At 43.0% G+C, this 22,877-nt stretch overlaps 1 protein-coding gene across 3 annotated transcripts in view; it reads right to left on the bottom strand.

The window, feature by feature from the left end:
• Window positions 1-12,725: 12,725 nt before the first annotated feature.
• The window catches only part of GABRA5 (gamma-aminobutyric acid type A receptor subunit alpha5), an 89,238-nt gene continuing 79,086 nt past the window's right edge, over window positions 12,726-22,877 (bottom strand). For 2 of the 3 annotated variants that reach the window (XM_032175235.2, XM_032175236.2), the window contains exons 9-11: window positions 21,837-21,989; window positions 18,490-18,701; window positions 12,726-14,005 (exon numbers count right to left, since the gene is read on the bottom strand). In XM_032175235.2, the coding sequence (XP_032031126.1) occupies window positions 13,706-14,005; window positions 18,490-18,701; window positions 21,837-21,989 (665 nt within the window). In that variant the 3' untranslated portion in view covers window positions 12,726-13,705. The remainder of the gene's footprint in view (window positions 14,006-18,489; window positions 18,702-21,836; window positions 21,990-22,877) is intronic. The other variant, XM_032175237.2, reaches the window with a different exon arrangement.

Raw genomic sequence — 22,877 nt, 5'->3', positions numbered from 1 at the left:
TTTTATTTATATTGATATATGCTTAACAATATGAATATTCTTCTAATATGCTTTAAATGTATCTCATAAACTTTTAAAATCAAGTATTATTCTATTTTTAGTTTATAATTCCACTTTTTAAAAATTGAGAAATAATAACTGGACATATATTTAGGATAAAATGTGATGTTTCCATTTGTATACACATTGTAAAAAGGTTGAATCAAGCTCATTAGCCTATCTACTACCTCACCTGCTGATCATGTTTTGTAGTAAGAACATTTAAAAACTATTTTAGCAGTTTAAAAATACTCAATACATTATTATTAACTATGGTTAATAATAATAGCACACAATGCTGTGCAATAGATCACTAAAATTTTATTTATCCTGTCTGAAACTTTGCACCCTTTGATGAACATCTCCCCTTTCCCTACCCTCACCCCTAGCCTCTGGTAATGGCCGTTCTACTCTCAGCTTCTATGAATTTGTCTCCTTCAGGTTCCATATATAAATGAAAACAAGCAGTATTTGCCTTTCTCCGCCTGGCTTTCTTTAATTAGCATAATGTCCTTTAGGTTCATTCATGTTGTTGCAAGTGACAGAGTTTCCTTCTTTTAAAGGCTGTATAGTATTCCACTATGTATATAGACAACATTTTTCAATCCATTTATCCACTAATGGATACTAGGTTGCATTCATTTTCTGGCTATTGAAATAATGCTGCAGTGAACATGGAAGTGCAATGAGCTCTTTGACAGACTGATTTCAGTTTCTTTGCATATATACCCAGAAGTAAGATTGCTGGATGATATTGTAATTTTATGTTTAGTTTTCTGAGGAGCTTCCATACTCTTTTCCCAAAATAGCTATACTAAGTAACATTCCTACCCACAGTGTACCAGGGTTCCCTTTTCTCCACATCCCAACACTTGTTATCTTTTGTCTTTTTGATAATACTCATTCTAACAGGTGTAAATGATATCTTGTTGTTTTAATTTAAATTTCCTTGATAATGAGAGATATTGAGCAGTTTTTTCATATATCTGTTGCTCATTTGTGTGTCTTCTTTTGAGAAATGTCTGTTCAAGTCCTTCGTTGATTTTTTAATCAGGTTATTTGTTTTCTTGCTATCGAGGTGTTTGAGTTCCTTATATATTTTCAATATTAACCCCTGTAGAAAATATTTGAGGTGGGTGTGGTGGCTGAGGCGTGTAATGCTGGGAAGGCTGAGGTGGGTGAATCACTTGAAGCCAGGAGTTCAAGACCAGCCTGGCCAACATGGTGAAACCCCATCTCTACTAAAAATATAAAAATTAGCCAGGTGTGGTGGCATGCACCTATAGCCCCAGCTACTTGGGAGGCTGAGGCAGGAGAATTGCTTGAACCAGGGAGGTGGAGGTTGCAGTGAGCCGAGATTATTCCACTGCACTCCAGCCTGGGTGACAGAGCAAGACTCTGTCTCAAAAAAAAAAAAAAAAAAAAAAAAAGAAAGGAAGAAAGAAAGAAAGAAAGAAAGAAAATCTTTTATTTGCAAATATTTTCTCCCAGTCCATGGGTTTTATCTTTACTCTGCTAGGTTTTTCCTTTGCTGTGCAGAGGCTTTTTAGTATGATACAATCCCATTTGTCTATTTTTGCTTTTCATTGCCTGTGCTTTGTGGTCCTATCAAAAAAATTATTGCCCAGACCAATGTCACAGAGCAATTCCCTTAAATTTTCTTGTACTGTATACAATCAAGGCCATATATGACAAGCCCATAGCTAACATCATACTCAATAGTGAAAAGTTCAAAGCTTTTCCTCTAAGTTCATAAATAAGACACGGATGCTCACTCTTATCACTTCTATTCAGTATAATTCTGGAAGTTCTAGCCATAGCAATTAAGCAAGTAAAGGCATCCAAAAAGTAAAAGAAGAAATAAAATTGTCTTTTTTATTAAAGATTTTCTATGTAGAAAACCCAAAAGACTCCACCAAAAGGTGTTAGAACTGATAAATAAATTCAGTATAGTTACAGGATACAAAATCAACATAAAAAATCAGTAGTATATCTATACACTAACAACAGACTATCCTAAAATAATTAATGAAATAACCCCATTTACAGTACCATCATAAAATAAAATAAAATACTTAGGAGTAAATTTAATCAAAGAGGTGAATGATCTATATACAGAAATCTATAAAACATTAATGAAAGAAATTATGAATGACACAAATAAAAGGAAAGATGTCCTATGTCCATGGATTAGAGGAATTAATATTATTTAGGTTTCCATACTACCCAAGGCCATCAAAGATTCAATGCAATCCCTATCAAAATTCCAGTGATTTTTTTATAGAAATAGAAAAAAATTCTAAAATTTTTATGGAAGCACAACAGATCCCACATAACCAAAGCAATCTTGAACAAAAAGAATGAAGCTGGAGGCATCATACTACCTGATTTCAAAATACATTGCAAGACTACAGTAATTTAAGCAGTATGGCACTCACATAAGAACAGATACATAGACCAGTGGATAGAGATACAGATAGAGAGCCCAGGAATATACTCACACGTGTAGAGTCAATAAATTTTCCATGAAGATATCAAGAACACACAATGAGGAAAGGACAGTCTCTGCAATATATTGTGTTGGAAAAACTAGAAGCCACATGTAGAGGAATGAAACTGGGCTCTTATTTCACACTATATAGAAAAATCAACTCAAAGTAGATGAAAGACTTAAACATAAGACCTGAAACTATAAAACCATTAAAAGAAAATATAGGGGAAAACTTTTGCTACATTAGTCTGAGCAATGATTTCTTGTATAATAAATTTTTATGTATAATTTCAGATTAAATTTGACTTTTAGAAATTTTATGACATTTTAAAATCTTTATTTTCATCCTTTTGTTATTTAATAGAAGAGATTTTAAATTTCTAGTTGGAAGATACTTTTTTAAAAAGTTGCTTTTATTTGCAATATTATTACTTATGACCAAAGTGTTATTTTATAAAATTTCTATATTATTGGCCTGCATGGTGGCTTATGCTTGTTATCGAGCACTTTGGGAGGCTGAGGTGGGTGGATTGCTTGAGGCCAGGGAGTTTGAGACCAACCTGGGCAATGTAGTAAAACCCTGTCTCTAACAAAATACAAAAACTAGCCAGTTTCATAACCTGGTCTCAAAAAAAAAAATATATATATATATATAATGTCTATATTATGAATGTACCAATAATTTTAATATTGATATACGACCCAGCATGTGATTAATTTTGTAGATTTTTCATGTGTACTTGAGAATGATAAATGCTTGAGGTGATGGATGCCCCATTTACTCTGATATGATTACTATGCACTGAATGCCTGTATCAAAATATCTCATATACCCCATAAATATATACACACACTATGCCTAATACCAATACAAACGTGAAAGATAAAATAGGAATGGGGCATGGTAGAATTTAAGACTAATTCATTGGAAAATAAAGTGCATGTTTCCTACAATGACCCAATTCAAATTGGTCTAACAGAGGCATTGCAAACTCAAAGGCCTACAGGGTGAGGCAGGCTTCACACTGGAGATGACTAAAGTATGAATTGGATGGGAACTGTAGGGGAACTGTATAATGGATTCCTTGCTAAAGGCAGGATGAGCACAGGTTCTAATTTACTCAAGAGCATTTTAATTTATGCCTGTCGTTCTGATGTAATTATTATTGTTATGATTCTTAAAAGTGTCCTGGTTTGAAAAATAGATTCCTAATTTAATTCCATTGTTTTTTGAGAACATACATTGTATGATCTCAATCTCTTTAAAATTATTAAGACTTGGTTGGGCACAGTGGCTTATGCCTTTAATACTAGCACTTTGGGAGGCTGAGGCGGGTGGATTACTTGAGCTCAGGAGTTCAAGACCAGACTGAGCAATATAGTGAGACCCTGTCTCTACAAAAATAAAAATTAAAAAATCAGCTGGGCGTGGTGGTGCATGCCTGTAGTCACTTGAGCCTGGGAGGTCAAGGCTGCAGTAAGCCCTGATCATGCCACTGCACTCCAGCCTGGGTGACAGAGAACAACCCTGACACAAAAAAATCAATATAAAAATAAAATTATTAAGCCTTGTATTATTGCATAAAAAATGCTCTATTCGGCCGGGCGCTGTGGCTCACGCTTGTAATCCCAGCACTTTGGGAGGCCGAGGCGGGCGGATCACGAGGTCAGGAGATCGAGACCACGGTGAAACCCCGTCTCTACTAAAAATACAAAAAATTAGCCGGGCGTGGTGGCAGGCGCCTGTAGTCCCAGCTACTCGGAGAGGCTGAGGCAGGAGAATGGCGTGAACCCGGGAGACGGAGCTTGCAGTGAGCTGAGATTGCGCCACTGCACTCCAGCCTGGGCGACAGAGCGAGACTCCGTCTCAAAAAACAAACAAACAAACAAACAAAATGCTCTATTCTGGAGAATGGCCTTAAAAAGGATATGTATTCTGCTGCTGTTGGGTGCAGTGTTCCTTAGATGTCAGCAGATCAAGGTGGTTGATAGTGTTCTGTCTTCTACATCCTGGTTGATTCTCTATCTTGTTATCCTACCAACTATTAAGAGTGGAGAATGAAGTTTCCAACTACTATTGTTGTACTGTATATTTCCCCTTTCAATTCCATCAGTTTTTGCTTCATATATTTTGGGCTCTGTTGTTAGGTACACAGATACATATCTGTTTTTAATTGTTATATATTCCAGATAAATTAACTATTCTACCATTATAAAATGTGCCTCTTTGTCTCTAGTAATATTATCTGTATTAAAGTATTTTTTTCTGATATTGGTATAGTCATTCTAGCTGTCTTTCAGTTACTGTCTGCATAGTATATATTTTCCATCCTTTTACTTTCCACTTATTTGTGTCTTTGAATCTAGAATATACCTCTTATTGAAAGTATATGGTTATGTCCTTTTTAATTAATCCAGTCTCACATTCTCTGCCTTTTGATTGGACTGTGTAATGCATTTTCATTTAATTATTGATGTGGTTGAATCTATAGCTGCTGTTTTGCTCTTTGTTTTCTTTTGTGTTATTTTCTAGTACACTATTTTAATTTCTTTGGATTGTTCACCACCTTTTCTTTTACTTATTTTCTTTATGGCTGCTCTGGGGATTAAATATGCATCCTACCTTAAAACAATTTAGAGCCGATTACTACTAACTTAATTTCAAAAGTATATAGAAATTTCCTTCCAATATCATGACTTGTCCTTCTCCAAGGTGATACTATTGTTATACAAATTATGCTTATAACTTCAACAATATAGCTTCATAATTATTGTTTCATACAATTGTCTTTTAAATTGGTTGAAAGAAGAAAAGAGTAAAAAATTTATTTACATTTTATATTTACCCATGTAATTTCCTTTATGGTTGTCTTCCTTTCCTTGTATGAGTTCAAGTTAACATCAACGTATCATTCCTATACACCTTAAAAGACTTCCTTTGGTATTTCTTGTAGAGTAGGGCTGCTATGGATGTATTCTCTCCATTTTTATTTACCTTGGCATGTCTTTATTTAGCTTGTCGCTTTGAAGGGTAATTTTGCTCAATATAGAAGTTTTGGTTGATGGTGGGGGGTTCCCTGCTTTGTTTCAGCACTTTGAATATGTTGTCCCACTGCCTTCTGGCCTCCATGGTTTTTTTATGAGAAGTCAGCTGTTATTCTTATTGAGGATCCTTGTATATGATGAATCTCTTCTCTCTTGCTTTCAAGATTCTCTCTCTGTCTTTGGCTTTCAACAGAATAATTACGTTGTATCCAGGTGTGTATCTCTTTAAGCTGACTATACTAAGACCTGGTTGAGCCTCTTGGAAGTGTAAATTAATGTTTTTAATAAATTATGGGAAGTTCAACCATTGTTTCTTATTATTATATATTATTTCTTCTTATTATTATTAAACAGCTGATTTAAAGTCTATTTACTAAATCCACCTTCTGGGCACCCTGAGGGCCAGTATCTTTTGATGGTTTTTTTTTCTTGTATACAAGCTGCACATCCCAATTTCTTTGCACACTTCCTAATAAACTGGAAACACTAGCCATATATTTTAATACCGTTGAAATCTGATCATCCCTTTCTCCCACTGTTTATTGTTGTTGTATTTTGTTGTTGTTGGGGTTAGGCTTTGTTTGTTTACTTTCCTGGACCAGTATGCTAGTGTTTGCATTCCCTATACTGAAGTCTCTGTCTGTTTTCATTTTTAGTCCTGGCTTTATAGGGGTCACCCACATGTTAGCATAGCTTAGGGCAGCCAATGATTGGTCTTTAATTTTCTTGAATGCTTTATGGTAATATGTTTTTCACCCTTTGCCTTGAGGATCTATGTGTAGTTTGGAGCCCGCTTTCAAAGTTTAGGCAGATTAAGTCTTCCTTGTCTTTCACTCTTTGCTTTCACAGGACATCAAGGTCAGCCAGGGATGAGTAAGTAACTAAGACTCTCTCTGCTCTTTCTTGACTGTTCACACGACCCTGCACATACACACAGGCTTTCAGATCCTCAGAAATATGTCTGAGATTTTTATAGTCCACTGTGAACTAGATCTGATTCCCCAGATCTTCCTTTTACATGTTTGGCTGGTTTCTTTCTTGCCTTAGCTGGCATTACTGCTTTGAAGTCTTCAGTGTTCACCTTCCTCAAGTGATGCTGATCATCATTATCATCAACAATGCTTTGGGAATAAAACTTTCCCATGGAGCTCCAAGTCAGGTCAAATAGTGGCAAAACTCTGGGGATGGGGCATTTTGTAGAGTTCCAAATTAAATCATCCCCCTCTGGTGGCAACAAGGCTTCTGGTCTTCATGGTACCATGCCAAGGAGCTGATAGGGAGATAGGCAAATCTCTAAGTTAAAATGGCGCCCGCCCGCCCGCCTGCCTGCCTGCCTGCCTGCCTCCCTTCCCTCCTTCCCTCTGTGGCCCAGGCTGCAGTAAACTCCCTGCGTCCGGCTCCCGGGATTCTCCTGCCCTGGCCTGGGGGCTGCCTGGGATTGCTGCCGCACGCCACCACCCCTCCCTGGTTTTTCTCCTTTCGCTGGAGGAGCGGTTTCACCATGTCGGCCAGGCTGGTCTCCAGCTCCTGACCTCCAGTGCTCTGCCCGCCTCGGCCTCCCAAGGTGCTGGGACTGCAGACAGAGGCTCGCTCATTCGGTGCTCGGTGTTGCCCAGGCTGGAGTGCGGTGGCGTGGTCTTAGCTTGCTGCAGCCTCCGCCTCCCAGCCGCCTGCCTTGGCCTCCCAGGGTGCTGGGATTGCAGCCTCTGCCCCACCGCCACCCTGTCTGGGAGGTGGGGAGCGTCTCTGCCTGGCCGCCCATCGTCTGGGTTATGAGGAGCTTCTCTGCCCCGCCGCCCCGTCTGGGAGGTGAGGAGCACCTCTGCCTGGCCGCCACACCGTCTAGGAAGTGAGGAACGTCTCTGCCTGGCCGCCCATCGTCTGGGAAGTGAGGAGCGCCTCTGCCCGGCCGCCCCTTCTGGGATGTGAGGAGCCCCTCTGCCCGGCCGCCCCCTCTGGGAAGTGAGGAGCGCCTCTGCCCAGCCGCCCCGTCTGGGAAGTGAGGAGCCCCTCTGCCCGGCCGCCACCCCATCTAGGAAGTAAGGAGCGTCTTTGCCCAGCCGCCCCGTCTGGGAAGAAGTGAGGAGCGCCTCTGCCCGGCCGCCCCGTCTGGGAGGTGAGGAGGGCCTCTGCGCGGCTGTCCCATCTGGGAAGTGAGGAGCGCCTCTGCCCAGCCGCCCCTTCTGGGAAGTGAGGAGCATCTCTGCCCAGCCGCCCCTTCTGGGAAGTGAGGAGCATCTCTGCCCGGCCGCCCCATCTGGGAAGTGAGGAGCATCTCTGCCTGGCCACCCATCGTCTGGGATGTGAGGAGCACCTCTGCCCAGCCGCCCCGTCCGGGAAGTGAGGAGCCCCTCTGCCCGGCTGCCACGCCGTCTAGGAAGTGAGGAGCATCTCTGCCCGGCCGCCCCGTCTGGGAAGTGAGGAGCACCTCTGCCTGGCCGCCCCGTCTGGGATGTGGGGAGCACCTCTGCCTGGCCGCCCCGTCTGGGAGGTCTACCACAGAGGCCAGAAGCAATGTGGGGGCTGGATGTGGTGGCTCACGCCTGTAGTCCCAGTACTCTGGGAGGCTGAGGCGGGTTGATCACTTGAGGCTAGGAGCTCGAGACCAGCCTGGCCAACATGGTGAAACATATGAAAAATACAACTGTCAAACCAACCAACGAACCAAGCGACAACAAAACAGGTCTACCCTGGAGTCATACTCTAATTTTTTCTATTTTCCTCCCTTTCTGATCCTTTATCCCACTTTCTTTTTCTTCCTCTTCCTTCTCCTTCTTCTTTGTCAAATAGAGGATTGAGTTATTATCATTGATCCATACAAAGTCCCTCTCTCATTTATTTTCTTTAATTCCCACCCCCCATTTCTATTCCCTGTCTTCCCATGTGCAACCTTCCTAATATGTTTGATATGCATCTTTTTGTTCGTATGTACTTTTAGAAAATGTTTATTGTTTTGTGTGCAAAAAAAAATTAAAAAAATAAATAAATAAAATGGCATAGACCTCACTGTTCTTATTGAATTTCAGTACTGTTTCTTCAGTAAACACTTTTAATTTGTTGTATGCCTTTGGTTTTATTTCCAGAGTTCTGAAATGCCTGCTTTTATATAATCTTGCCAGTGTTTTCATTGCTTTTTGTGGAGAGAGGATTTACTGAGGACCTCAATCCACCACTATGCAAGTCTCACGTCTGAATGATAAATTTACATGGTCACCCGACCTAAAGGAGTAGCCTGTCACTCAAGCCCAGACAATTGTCACCATGTGGGATCCTGTCCCTTGTGTTGTTAGGTCAACTATGGATAGGTATGTACAAATCTTTCAAATTCTTATTCTATAAATTCTTAAGAAAGGATTTCCTTTGGGTAGAATATTACCACCAATTTGCAATCCCTACCTGAAGGAATTTCATCAAATCCAGTCCACCCACTTATCAGGATTCATTTCTTCAGTCAGTTCACATTCATCTAGCTCCTGCTACAGGCCTGGAATAATGCTGGCTGGTAGGGAGACAATGATAGCATCATGAAGAATGTAGAATAAATTGGACTTAAATGAGTATATTGGATCAATTAGAGCTCACTTCAAATTTTTCCTTCTGAGGTCTTACATTGCAAAATAGAGTGCCTGATCCTTGGTTTATCTGATTTTCAATCTGAACTCCGAAAAGCTAAGTAAACATTTCTTCAGACTTTTTTTCCTTAAATATCTCTTCAGACTTTTATATTAGGGAAATTATGAACAGTAAATATTTTTCAAATCACAAGTTTCCATAAAGAACCCATACTCATTTCAAAACAGGCTACAGAGCATTTGAATTTAGATTAGAGATAGTCTATTGAAAATGACAGTGAAAAACAGATAATCATGTAAATCTTTGATGAAATGAACCTTTTTGCAGACTTCAAAATCATTACCTTATATCACTGCAAACCTGGTAAGTAATTTCAGTGATCAGAGTAATTCATATTCAAATGCTCAACATGTTTGCTCAGGGCACTGATTGTCCCAGATGTGCTAGTATATGGTAAAAAGACATTGAGACTAATTTTTAAATATTTAAAATACTGTTTTCACTGAGTAAACTGTGAAATTTCCAATTTTCCAAAGAAAGGGTTCTTTTTGATTTGAAGTTAGTTCTTACAATGAAGGATAATGTTGATTGAAGACTCAGTGTCACAGTCAGTTATGCTTTCCCTCGAGGCAGATCGCTCCCAAGGCAGTCACATCATCATTCAGGTGGGAGCTCTGGGAGGAGCAATCACATCAAGATCCTTGGCTCTAGTCAATCAGTGCTTCTCTCTCTCTCTCTCTCTCCTTGAAGAGTAGTTGGGGGGAGTGCTACCCTAACAGAGGTTCATTACATTAAGACAGGTTTTGAAGATCACAGACGCACACCCTTCTTTATATAAGAAGGGGCAAACTTAAAGATCATGTTTTCAGTGCAAAAAAAAAAAAAAAGTTTCTCTAGGGCATTGTTTATAGATAATCACTCAACCAGGGCTTGAAGCAAGATTTTCCATTTTAGGTTACATTTTTGTTCTAAATCAACTTCCATCTGGAAGCATTCACATGGTATTGTGAGCCCTGGGTTAGAAATTATGAGGACTAAGATCTAGGCCTGCATGTCCTCCTAACTTTTGATACGATTCTGAGCCAATAGATTAACCTCTTTGGGCTGCAGTATCCCTGTTTATAAAATAGAGGTTACTCATTTAGTGTACCTGCTTCTCATAATTTGTCCTGTAAACCAAGAGTGTCTGACTGAGGCAGGTCTTCATCAATTTAGGAAGTTTATTTTGCCAAGTTTATGGATGCACCCATGACACAGCCTCAGGAGGTTCTGACAACATGTGCCCAAGGTGGTTGGGGCACAGCTTGGTTTTATACATGTTTGGGAAACAGGAGACATCAATCAATATATGTAAGATGTACACTGGTTTGGTCTGGAAAGGTGGGACAACTCAAAGCGGGGAGAGGGCTTCCAGGTCATAGGTAGACAGGCTGGTTTAGTGAAACAGTAAAGCAAAAGAAGCAATCAGATATGCATTTGTCTCACGTGAGCAGAGGGATGATTTTGAGTTTTGCCTGTCCTTTGTCCACAAGGAACTTCCTTGTGGGCAAATTGTGAGGGAGGTATGTAGCTTCTTATCTTTGTAGCTATCTTATTTAGGAATAAAATGGGAGGCAGGTTTGCCTGAGATAGTTCCCAGTTTCACTTTTCCCTTGCTTTAGTGATTTTGGGGTCTTGAGATTTATTTTCTGTTAACAGTCCCATGAGAGACAAAAAGCATTATTTCTAAGACATGAGCATGACAAGTAGGTCAGAAGATTTACAACCTCCTTGTCAATCTTCAACAGAGGATGTTTGCTGTGCTATTTTAAGTTTGACAGTTACTCCAGAGGCATTTGAACCCAATTATTGTATACAGACACATACTTTTAGGCCAACATTAGTCAAGGCTTTTCCTGGATAGGTCTTTAGATTCCAGAGAAAGTACAGAAGTAATACTGATTAACAACATATTAGAATATTCTCTCTATTTGTGGTGATGTCAAAAGAGATACATTTAAATATCCTTGCTCTAAAAGTAGGGTACTGTAATTTATAGTTATTTTCAGAACTTTTTATTTCTTGCGTTATTATCATTATCCCCAAGGTGATTCTTATTATGTTCTCATTAAAAATAACAAACGCTGAAATATCTACAATACGAAATCAGAAAGTAGAAAGCTAATGTGACCTTTTTCACTAAATATTCATCAGAATTAAGGTTCAGCAGCTTGTAAATGTGGTAGGCATATCTTCAAACTGGAGCTCATTGGAGGTTTTCTGAAATGAAGGCTAGAACTTGTCAAGAAAGCTACTGATGCCTGATATGGAAGACATCGTTTTCTACTGTGGCAGGTATTTGAGTTACACACAATGTACATATTCGTCCACACTCAGCAAAGGTACCGTTAATACTTGTGCATTTCGCACTAAAAATTTTGCTTCAAAGGAATAAAACGGTAAGCTACTATTGGACTCTAGTTATAATGACATGCATGCTGACATATGGAGTGGGAAATGCATTGCCATCTGAAATTTATTTTGAAATGTAGCAAAAAAAAAAGATAGATTGAGGATGGGTGTATTGATGGACAGATAGAGGGAGAGGTGACAGGTGGTGAGGACACCTGTTGCTTACTCTCCTATCAATGGATTGAGATGTTTAAAGAGGGTGTTTATGCATGTAGCCATTTGGACATAATTTACAGTATATTTTTCTCCAAACCACAGCACAAAGCTAAACTCTACAGACTATAGGAGAGGAATGTAACTATATAGTACATGAAAACAAGATCTTCTGTTGAGACTTAAGTTTGTTTTTTTTTTTGGGGGGGGGGTTGGAATTTTTGCTGTGGTATAAAAGAAAACACTCTCATTATACAAATATCATCATCATTTATAACAGGGAAATGCTTCCTCATGTGAGCACCGAAGAGCACCTTTTCTGCTGGTCTTTATCCTTCCATTTGTGAAATCCTAAAACCAGTTAATGAAGGGGCAACGCAGGAGTTTAGAACTAGCCTGGGCAATATAGTGAGACCCCTGTCTCTACGAAAAATTTGAAAATTAGCCAGGCATGGTGGTGCATGCCTGTAGTCCCAGCTACTTAGGGGGCTGAGGTGGGAGAATTGCTTTAGCCTATGAAGTTGAGGCTGCAGTGAGCCATTATTGAGCCATTGCACACCAGTCTGGGCAACAGAGCAAGACCCTGTCTCAAAAAAAAGTGGGATTGGGGGGAGGGAAATGAAATCTTCCCATATGTAAAGAACCAGGTAGTCACCATGCCCACAACAAACACCCACCTTGAAACACACTCAGAGAAGACTCTATCAAGTAGAGGCCCAAGCAGCACTACACCACTGAGAAATTTGTGATGGGCTATACCTGCTTTTAGCTGTCTACCCTCACTGTGGTATAAGTAAGTTTTCTCTCCAGGTGCTACTCTGTGGAATTAGGTTGGACCAGAGACAAGCCACCAAGTAAAGGTTTTCTTTTGTTTTGCTTCGTTCCCAAGCAATTTCATGACGGGTTCCATTTATGCCACTTTCAGGAAATGAGTCCACCAAAACATGAAATTTTTAAAAAAGAATCTTATATGTCCACAAGATCAGTTCATTTTTTATTTTTTAATGAACATTTAAGATTCATATACAAAAGCTGACAGAGCAGTAAGTCCAGTCATGAAATACATACAAGGAAATAAATGGAAAATAACTCAATTACAATTTCTCACCACTGAAGCACTACACGCTGGCTGCAGGGAGAGGTGGTCGGTGTTTCAGAGACAGCGATCACATGGGCCAATTGCTGAGAATGTCATCAAAACATTGTTTGTTTTAACATCTCCTTTCCTTTCTTGGCTATTGTTCAGGTAGTGGGTGGTGTGGGGTGGGGTAAGAAATGTTTCTTTTTCCTCCCAAAAAATTTAAGCAGTTAATTTTTTTCCTCAGGGAAATATTTTATTTGTGTGTCTAACATATGATGTATTTCTGTTATTAATCTGCCTGCATAGATGTTTGCCTATTCTATTTCTTCGTGTAAGATCATGCAGTACTTTCCTAATTTCAGAACAGTAAGAATTATCAAAGGCAATTCATTTTGTACATAAATGTCCAAGTTTCCTCATAATGAAAAACGTGCTCTTTATGATCTGTTTCTCACAATATAGTTGGTCAAGTAATAATCATGGAGAATTTCCTAAAATATTTATTCGCTGGGAAAATTTGTATGAAATGACATTTGAAGTATAAAAAACATTGTTAGGTAACACTTGAAGCAGTTAAAAATATACGTATCTTGTTTGTAAACCATCAACGTATGATACTGGGCATCTGAGTGTCAGTCATCGTATCCTGTTTTTCTAGAAAGTTGTTTGCTTGATTTATCAATGGGACATCGTGGAAACATCTGAAGTTACATATAGAAACATCAAGGCAATATTATTTGTACATATTATTAAACATGCAAAAATTTCCTGAAAGACAGTGCTCACATATGGAGAGTCCCTGTGAGCAAGACCTCTCCTTGGTACCATTTCGCTGGAAGTATGGCTGTCTTGGAGTTTGGGAGTGTGGCCGGTTATTTTGGAGAGGCGGCTCCTTTTATCACCGGCTCCCTATTCAAATACGTTGCCCAGTAAACTAAGTTGAAAGTGCCGAACAAGACTGGGAATACGATTCGGGACATTTTGTCAATTTTGCTGATACTGTTGTAAGTCTTTTTGCTTTCAGAAGTCTTCTCTTCGGAGGGTTTTACTGAGACTGAGGTTGTATTCGACGTCCCTGCTGGGGTCTGTTCCTTCGGAATGTTTGGGGGGTGAGACATCTTCCCAGTTGTAAAAGCATTTGTTGACTTATTTAGTATGACTTCACGCTTTTTCTGCAAAATATAATAGGAATGTAAGGACACACCATTTGCAGGCAATGGTCAGCTCACCTTGGAGTTCTAAAGGTCTACCTCTCAAAAGAGAGAAACACCTGTTTAGCCTGGGAGAGGGCCTTCCTCCACTGATGTCTCCAGGTAGCCTGCAGACAGGGCACACATGAGAGCTATGATTGCTATTAAAGTCTGGCAATCCCATAACTGGATATATTCCCAGAGGAATACAGATCATTCTACCATAAAGACACATGCATGAGAATGTTCACTGCAACACTATTCACAATAGCAAAGACATGGAATCAACCTAAATGCCCATCAATGACAGATTGGATAAAGAAAGTGTGGTACATATACACCACGGAATGGTGCAGCCATAAAAAAGATGATAAAAAGAATGAGATCCTGTCTTTTGCAGGAACATGGATGGAGCTGAGGCCATTGTATTTAGCAAACTAACACAGGAACAGAAAACCAAATACCACATGTTCTCACTTACAAGTGGAAGCTGAATGATGAGAACTCATGAACACAAAGAGGGGAACAACAGACATTGGGGTGGAAGGTGGGAGGAGGAAGAGGAGCAGAAAAATAACTATTAGGTACTAGGCTTAGTACCTGGGTGACAAAATGATCTGTATAACAAACTCCCGTGACATGAGTTACCTATACAACAAACCTGCACATGTGCCTCTGAACCTAAAATAAAAGAAAAAAACATAAAGTCTGGCATTTCTCAAGATCTTGGCATAAACGGAATTAGGATTTTCCCCCTGCAAGGCACCCATCGCTTCTTTACCTTCAAGTGCACCAGCGGGAAGGAATACGGTGTGTGGATATAAGGGAAGCCCTAAGATGTGGCCTGCTGGGAAGGAGGAAAGGATGCGATTAAACATCATGGTACAGAATGCACTCTTTTGGGAAGGCATCTTCCACCCAGCACAAGGCTTTTGAGAATCGCCCATATTGCTGTGTACATCAGTCGTACCGTCCTTTTTATGGCTGAGTGATGTACCTTTGCACGAATGTGCCACCGTTTGTTTACTCACCTATCGATGGACACCTGGACTGTTTCTAATCTTAACTCTTACGGATTAAGCAGCTATGAACATTCTTGTATACATTTTTGTGAAGATTTTTTTTTTGGATACGAAATTCTAAACAGGTGAGTTACATTATGGTGGAAGAAATAAAGATAGTGGATATGTTTGGAAAGCTGGAGTCAAGCACTGCCTGGGAAGAGACATGGTGAGCTTTCTGGAGGCTGGTGATGTCCTCTACTGTGGCAGGGATTTGAGTTACACACAGTGTGCATATTTGTCCACACTCAGCAAAGGTGCCATTAGTATTTGTGCATTTGACACTAAAAATTTTGCTTCAAAGGAATAAAACGGTAAGCTAGTATTGGACTCTAGTTATAATGACATGCATGCTGACATATGGAGTGGGAAATGCATTGCCATCTGAAATTTATTTTGAAATGTAGCAAAAAAAGAGATAAATTGAGGATGGGTGTATTGATGGACAGATGGAGAGGTGACAGGTGGTGAGGACACAGGCATAAGTAAATGTTAACGGCAGACAGGTTTTCACTGTAAACCTCCTTAAACACTGCTGTATGTTTAAAAATGTGCACAGTAAAATGTTAGACAACCTGTGTTCCACTACTAAAGTAATATAGTCTCATTAATTAAAACTTGAAAAACACAAGAGAGTAAAGAAAATAAGTCAACCATTAAGAATAAAGAAAAGATAAAAAGCAGAAAGGCCAAGCGTGGAGCAGGAGTCAGGGGAAACAGGTGAAACAGGTGAACCAAAACCAGACCAGGGGCAGGGGCATGAGGACCCCCTGGGGAAATCATGTGGCAGCTTGAGGGAGGCGGGCCACACCTCGGAAATTTGATGGCAGTTTTGCCATCCCCGCCTTCCCCACCATCACTGAGAGCTATGCAGATCCGCCAGAAGAAACCCATACATGTGAGTTACTGCTTAGAATGGTTCTATCTCTGGGTGGAACCAAGTGAAGGGCAAGCCCTTTAGAAGATACTGCTCTGTCCTGAGGGTACGCGTTTTTACTGGGAAGGAATGTGCAGTGGGAGTGGGGGCGGGTGGCAGGGAGCACCCGCCTGGGACTCCGCATAGTCACGGCGCTGGTGGTGGAGATTTACATGCGCCCTGGAATCCTCCTTGCCAGAAGGACGTGCTCCCCAGCTGCAGGCAGTGTGGCCAGGTGTCAGCTCTTCTGGCAGCCTGAGTTGCAGAGGGCTGTCTGGCCAGAGTCAGGCCTTTCCTGGGGAAATCAGACACATCTGGTGGGCAGCGAGGCAGGATCTAAAGGCCTGGCCACATCCCTGACACGGGGCAACTCCACTGGGCATCTGCTCACACTCCCCAGCGGGTTAGCCTGGGCTTTGCTGGGCCAGTATCATGGTTCGATTTCTTCCTCTCTCAATCTCACTGCCTCCTGTTTCCTTTCCCAAACGTTCACTCCTAAAAACTGCCCTACACCCCAAACTCTGACCCAATGTTTGCTTCTGGAGATCCCAACTTGGAACAATGGTGAACACAGTCTATTTTTTTAAAGTCCTCTCTACTTCCATGGAACAGTTTACTCGAGTAGGCTGACACTAGGCTGTGGTATTCACACTCACGGCCGGTGTCTGACCGCAGGGTGTGCGGCCTGCATGCCTGCAGATGCACTGTGGCTTCCAGCATGCAGAGTCTTCCTGGCAGCAGGGGTGGAACCCCCAGTGCCACTGCCTTCCCGGGAACGAGTCTTAACATTCCACAAGCCAGCCCGAGGCACGCTGCTTATTCTAGAAAACCCTTGCTCTCCTCGGATTAGACAACGCAGGTCACTTTCATCCTCTCCATTCAGAATTCAGATCTATGGCGATTGGATCAGCCGCCACAAGAGGCAGAGCGGACATGATGATTGACAGTGTTGGCGACACCCAACAAGAACACCCAGCCACAGGTGTGCTCTCTCCATTCACCCGGGGGCTCACGTTCCTCCTAGACTCACAGGCATGAGCCGGAAAACCTCAGTGACTGCCGGGGACTTCTGGCTCTTCCCTGACCTCAGACCGGGCTCCAGCCCACTATCCATCATGCACCGTCTATGTCCCAGGCAGGTGACAAGCAAGCACCTTCCAGCAACACAGTGCAGGGTGTTGGGAAGCCCCGTCTCCCCAGACTCCATTCTCGTTCCTCCCTGCACAGCACCTTCTCTGGACCCCTGGTCTGCAGGAACAAGTTCAAACGTGTTGGCCAAGAACCTCTATCGTCTGAGAACAGCCTGCTCCCAGCCCCCCAGTCCCTAGCACCCAGTGCAGTCAGATCACTCCTGTCCCTCCTCTCAGCCCTCAAAGCATACCCATGCCCGAGGCCCTTCCTCCAGTTTCCCCTTTCCTCCCTTCATGAGAGCACCCAGAAAGGGTCCTGCCAGGCCCTCCTCCAACCCGAGAGCTAGGCTTGGAAGTGGGGCTTCTATGCTGAAACTACAGTGGGGGAGGGGCTCCTGGCACTTGGAAATAGTGAAGGCCCAATGGGCGAGGTCAGGCCAGAACTCCTGACAGCAGAGTCAAACCCTCAGAGCAAGCACAGGGCTGTGGATGGGATGGAAGCAGGTCTCCCAGTGGAACCAGGGCCTCCTGCTCTGCTGTAACTGGCTTGTGGCCCCTGGATGGGAGGTCGGACTTACACTTCGAGGCCTCTCTAATGCCTTCCAGGACTCCCTTCATGCTGATTTTCCAAAGGACAGATTAAGTTTTACTTTCAGGTCACCCTGATGGCTCTGACCTCTTGTTCTCTCCGTACAGAGATCTGTGTGTTTGTTTTCTGTGTGGTGAAATTAGCAGTTCACCACATGCTGCTTTATGTACTGTCCATGAATGTTATTCTTATCTCCCCAAGGAAACAGTGCAGCTTGGAATAACATGTTTTCTTCAAATGTTCTTAAGATTTGGGCATAAATCACCCTTTAAATACTTGACGGTTCTTTGCTTTGAACAGAGTTAATGCTTTCACAACAATTTATGTGCCTGGTGTAAGGGGTTTAAATCATGTACTCAGTGGGGCTTGGGTGTGCTTTGCTGAGGAACTCCTTCCATTACATTGGTGCCCCCTTCTCGACCTGAAGGTCACCTGAAGAGGACACCGTCATGGTGAAATGGGATAAAACGAGTGGAAGAACAGATTCCACAACTAAAAGCAGACAAGTCGTCCCTTAAGATGCAGGAGTTACTTCTGCCAAAATAATAGGCTTGAATATAAATAGGCCCAAGCCATTCACATTCCATCACCTCTTGCTGGAGTGAAATTGGACCTGTTGTCAGTAAGACTTGATAAGGGCCTTGAATATAAGGGAAGGTGCATTTGGGGGCTGGCGGGTAGGAACAGCACCTTGTCTCATGTTTGGATAGAATCAGGCACACTTTCTCTGTCAAGGGGACCTGGAAGAAGGGAGGAGAAACAGTCAGTACCTTGATCTTGGCTGCTTCCAAGGCTTTTTTGCCATCCCAGGCCCAGCCTCTCTTGGTAAAGTAATTGACTGTGGCAAACTCTATCAGCGCTGAGAAGACGAAGGCATAGCACACGGCTATGAACCAGTCCATGGCGGTGGCGTAGGCCACTTTGGGCAGAGAGTTCCTGGCGCTGATGCTGAGGGTCGTCATGGTCAGCACGGTGGTGACCCCTGCGGGGGTCAGGCGGGGCAGAGTGAAAAATGGAAACGGGTCAATGCTGGCACCCAGGACCCCAGTACAGCAAGCCCAAAATGATACACACAAAGGGGACTAGTGATTTTTATTTTTATTTTTTTGAGACAGTCTTGCTCTGCCGCCCAGGCTAGAGTGCAGTGGTATGATCTCGGCTCACTGCAAGCTCTGCTTCCCCGGTTCAAGTGATTCTTGTGCCTCAGCTGCCTGAGTAGCTAGGATTACAGGCAGGCATCACCACACTCGGCTAATTTTTGTATTTTTAGTAGAGAAGGGGTTTCGCCATGTTGGCCAGGCTGATCTTGAATTCCTGGCCTCATGCGATCCACCCCCCTCGGCCTCCCAAGGGACTGGTGATTTTAATCCCAGCCTGTGCCTTCCTCTACTGTTTTGCTAACATTTAGCACATTCACAGCACTTAGATAGATGATTGCTGATGTTCTGTGTCTTGATTGTCCTTTCCCTTTAGAATGTGAACTGAGGAGGGCAGGGATTCAGCTCTGATTTTGGCTCCCACTGCCATGAACAAAGCCAGGCAAACAGCCAGTGCTCAACAAAGATGTGTAGAGTGAGTGATGCGTTCCTGCAGCACTAAGGCAAGATCCAAGGCAGAATGACAGTCACATTTCACACCGCAGCCAGTAGGTGCCTCCCAGTGATTTACTATGCACCTGGAAGTAGAGGGCTCCCTGCAAACAAGTGAGACAGACTTTCACCCGACTGCAGACTTGTAAGAGCCAGAGAGCAACAGAAGCGCCATATCTGAATCTGGGTCTGGGCATGTCACTCCCTCAAAGAGGGAACAGTATCCCCTGGAGCCTGCTATGCATGGTGCCTGTGGCCACTAGGAAAACTTTGCAGTGACCACACAGCCAGGCTGGATCCCTGGAAGGGGACATTCCTTAGGACTGGCAGATTATGCACCAGCTACTGGGTTCACTGAGTGTCAGACTCTAGTCTAAGCTGCATTCTGGATGGGTGTCAGTATCCCTGTTTGGCGGGGGGGGAGCCTGAAGATTTAAAAGTATTTAGCAAGGTGCCCAAGCTCGCCAGCAAGGAGATGAGACTAACCACACCGGGAGCCAGGCCTGCTGGACTCTTGCAGTTCACATAGTTTCCACCTGCTAGCCCTGCCTTCTGCATAAGCATGCACCTGTGTGGGCGATGGGGGTGTAACACACCTGCTATTGGTCAAACTGTGGGCCTACAAAATTCATATGTTGAAGTCCTAACCTCCAGTACTCTAGATTACGGCCTTATTTGGAAATACAGTATTTAAAGAAGTAATTAAGTTAAAATGAGGTCACTGGGATGGGCCCTCATCTGCTATGACTGATGCCCTTATAAAATGGGGAACCTTGGAGACAGACATGCACACAGGGAGCATGCTGTGTGAGGGCTGGAGTGATACTGCCATGAGCTAAAGAGCTACCCGAGGCCAGGAGACAGGCCAGGAACAGACCCTTCCCTTGCAGGCCTCAGGAGGAGCCAGCCCTGCCAACACCCTGATCCCAGCCTTCCAGCCTCCAGAAGTGTGAGATGATACATTTCTGTTGTTTAAGTCCCCAGTGTGTGGGATTCGGTTACGGCAGTCTCAGGAGACCAGCACAGCACCAAGGACACGTAGTATGGCTGGGGCTTCATTCATTGCCATCCTTCACAGCTCTACAAGTACTCAGTAAACGTCATTCCCTGCATGAAATCAACACTTCCAAAGGAATCAATAGAGATCTTTGATTTTTTTTTTTTAGAAATCCAGTTAATCACTGTGTTGAGGGGGAAGTGTTCTATGCATGATCTTAAACCAGCCTCTTGAGTCTTCTTCTTGGGCCTTTAATATCTTAACATGCATTGGGAATCTCCCTCCACTCCCCGCCAAAAAACCCGACAATAACAGGCAATACCCTCCCAGCTTTTTTTCTGCCTACCAACTAACTTTCCCCTAAAGAGTTCATCAGGCACATTAACTTGGGGAGCACTGCCTGGTCACCAGCCAACCTCCACACCTTCCTGAAACAATCCTGACGCTCGCTCAGGCTTGGTAAGTGAAGCTGGACTCTTGGCTGGAGGCAGAGTGATGATCAGACGGGAGCACCCCTGTGCCACTCACTCCTGAACTCCCTGAGCTCTTGGTCAGCCTACACCCTGGGGGAGCATTAAGATAAAATGCACGCTAACATTTTCCTGCTTTGGAAAGGAAACTGCAATAGCAAATGCTGATGTGTGAATCGTACTTTACAGTTTACAAAGATGTGAGCATCCAGGATCACAACTGACTGGCAAAACGGCCTTTAGTATCTTCCTGAATCTGAGGAAGCTGAGCTTCGAGGTAATTAAAACTCAGACGCTCAACTGTGCCTGCTGGGCCGAGGTACCTCCTGAGTTAGAGCTCTCCCAATTTACTTTATGTCTTAGGGATGTAAAATGATGCTGCTCTAGATTCTTATCAGGTATATATATTTCATTTATTACTATTGTATCTCATTGATTGTTATTTGGTGGTTAATTTTAAAGTGGCAAGCACATTTCAAAGAAAACTGTCTGATAACTTACAAAGTCATACTTGGTGAGAACCAAAAATTCTACAGACTGAGTATCCCTATTTTAAAAATCCGAAACCTGAAATGCTACAAAATCCAAAACTTTTTGGGCACTGACGTAATGCTCAAAGAAAATGCTCCGTGGAGCTCATTTCGGAGTTTCAGATTAGGGATGCTCAACTGGTATCATGCAATTCTTCCAAAATTTTTTTAAAAATCTGATATCCGAAACACTTCTGGTCCCAAGCATTTGGGATAAGGAATGCTCAACCTGCACGCAAAATCTCACATAAAACAGATACATGCTGGCAATGTCAAACCACACAAAAAGGCTTTTCAACAAGGAAATAACTATCAAATAGACCATGTGATATTCCTTAAACCCTTCTTTGGAGAGAAATCCTAAACCCTAATCCTTAACATTAGATTCTTAATTAATTGGTCAATTTGTTTTCCAGGTCACACAACAAAGAGGCAGCACTAGAAGTTTCGTGGAGGTTGTTGCTGTTGCTTCGGGGTGGTTAGCGTCAGTTGCAAAACACCAGTGTCCAGGCCTGGCTTGGGGACACTCACCAAAAACTGTCCTGGCTGGGACTGATTCCCGGTTCAGCCAAAAGGACACCTGTGATAAGATCACAGTCATTATGCAGGGAAGGTAGGTCTGGATGACAAAGTAGCCAATCTTCCTTTTCAGGTGGAAGTGAGCTGTCATGATTGTGTATTCGCCTGCAAATAAGCAAATGACTGCACATCAGTCCCCTAGAGTCTCTGCTTGCTGCATCCAAGGAGTTCACCAGGAGCCTCCCTTCCACTCCCCTTTTGGGTTGGACAAACATTCATTTGTACGATCTGGGTGAAGGAGAGGACACAGGAGGATGCATGAATTTCTTATCAGTCATTTTATAAGTAAGGCTTATGACCCTGGTCTCTGAAGAGCCTTTGATGACGGATGCTCTTCCTGGGGAAAATCAGATTTGTGTGTTTTACTAATCTCCGGTCACAATCTGTGCCTCTCTCCCCCCACTCCCTCGCCTGCTTCTGCAATTAGGATTTCAGGATTTAGCCTCCCCAGATGTAACTCAGGATTTCACAGAGCCCTGCAGAGGGTGGACAGAGTCCCTCCTGTTTCCAGCCTAGAGGCTCCAGGGAGGTGAGACGACCACTCCCACCAGCAGCAGGCCCTGTGCTGGCTGTGTCGCAGGTGCAGGGTGAGATGAAGCAGCTCAGGAGGCCCTGGGTCCTGGCAGCTCATCCCTTCTGCCATGTACCAGCGAGGTGTCGCCTGTTCTCTGAAATCGGGGGCATTTCCTTGGCGATGCCCCAGTGCCTTCTCTGGATTTGCCTGGCTGTGTGGGAGGCACGAGGAGACCTCCCATTCATTGCTGAGAATGATGCTGTCCTCATGGTGGACTGGTAAGGAGCTGAGGTCGGGGGCTGTGGTCAGGGAGTGTGAGGCCTTCTGGGCCTGTCTTCTTGCTACCTGGATTTGCCTCACCTTGGGGAGATGGGAAGTGTTCTTTGAGGGGTGGAGGAAGAGCAATTCAAAGAACTTTGGCTGAGTTGCGAGGAGTGGATGGTGTGGCCGGAGAGCTGGGATGCACTGTGAACGTGGGG

This window comes from Hylobates moloch, unplaced genomic scaffold, assembly GCF_009828535.3.
Source record: "Hylobates moloch isolate HMO894 unplaced genomic scaffold, HMol_V3 SCAFFOLD_14, whole genome shotgun sequence".
Taxonomy (NCBI): Eukaryota; Metazoa; Chordata; class Mammalia; order Primates; family Hylobatidae; genus Hylobates; species Hylobates moloch.
Note: the sequence above shows the minus strand (reverse complement) of the source record. Positions and strands in the feature narration are given on the sequence as shown.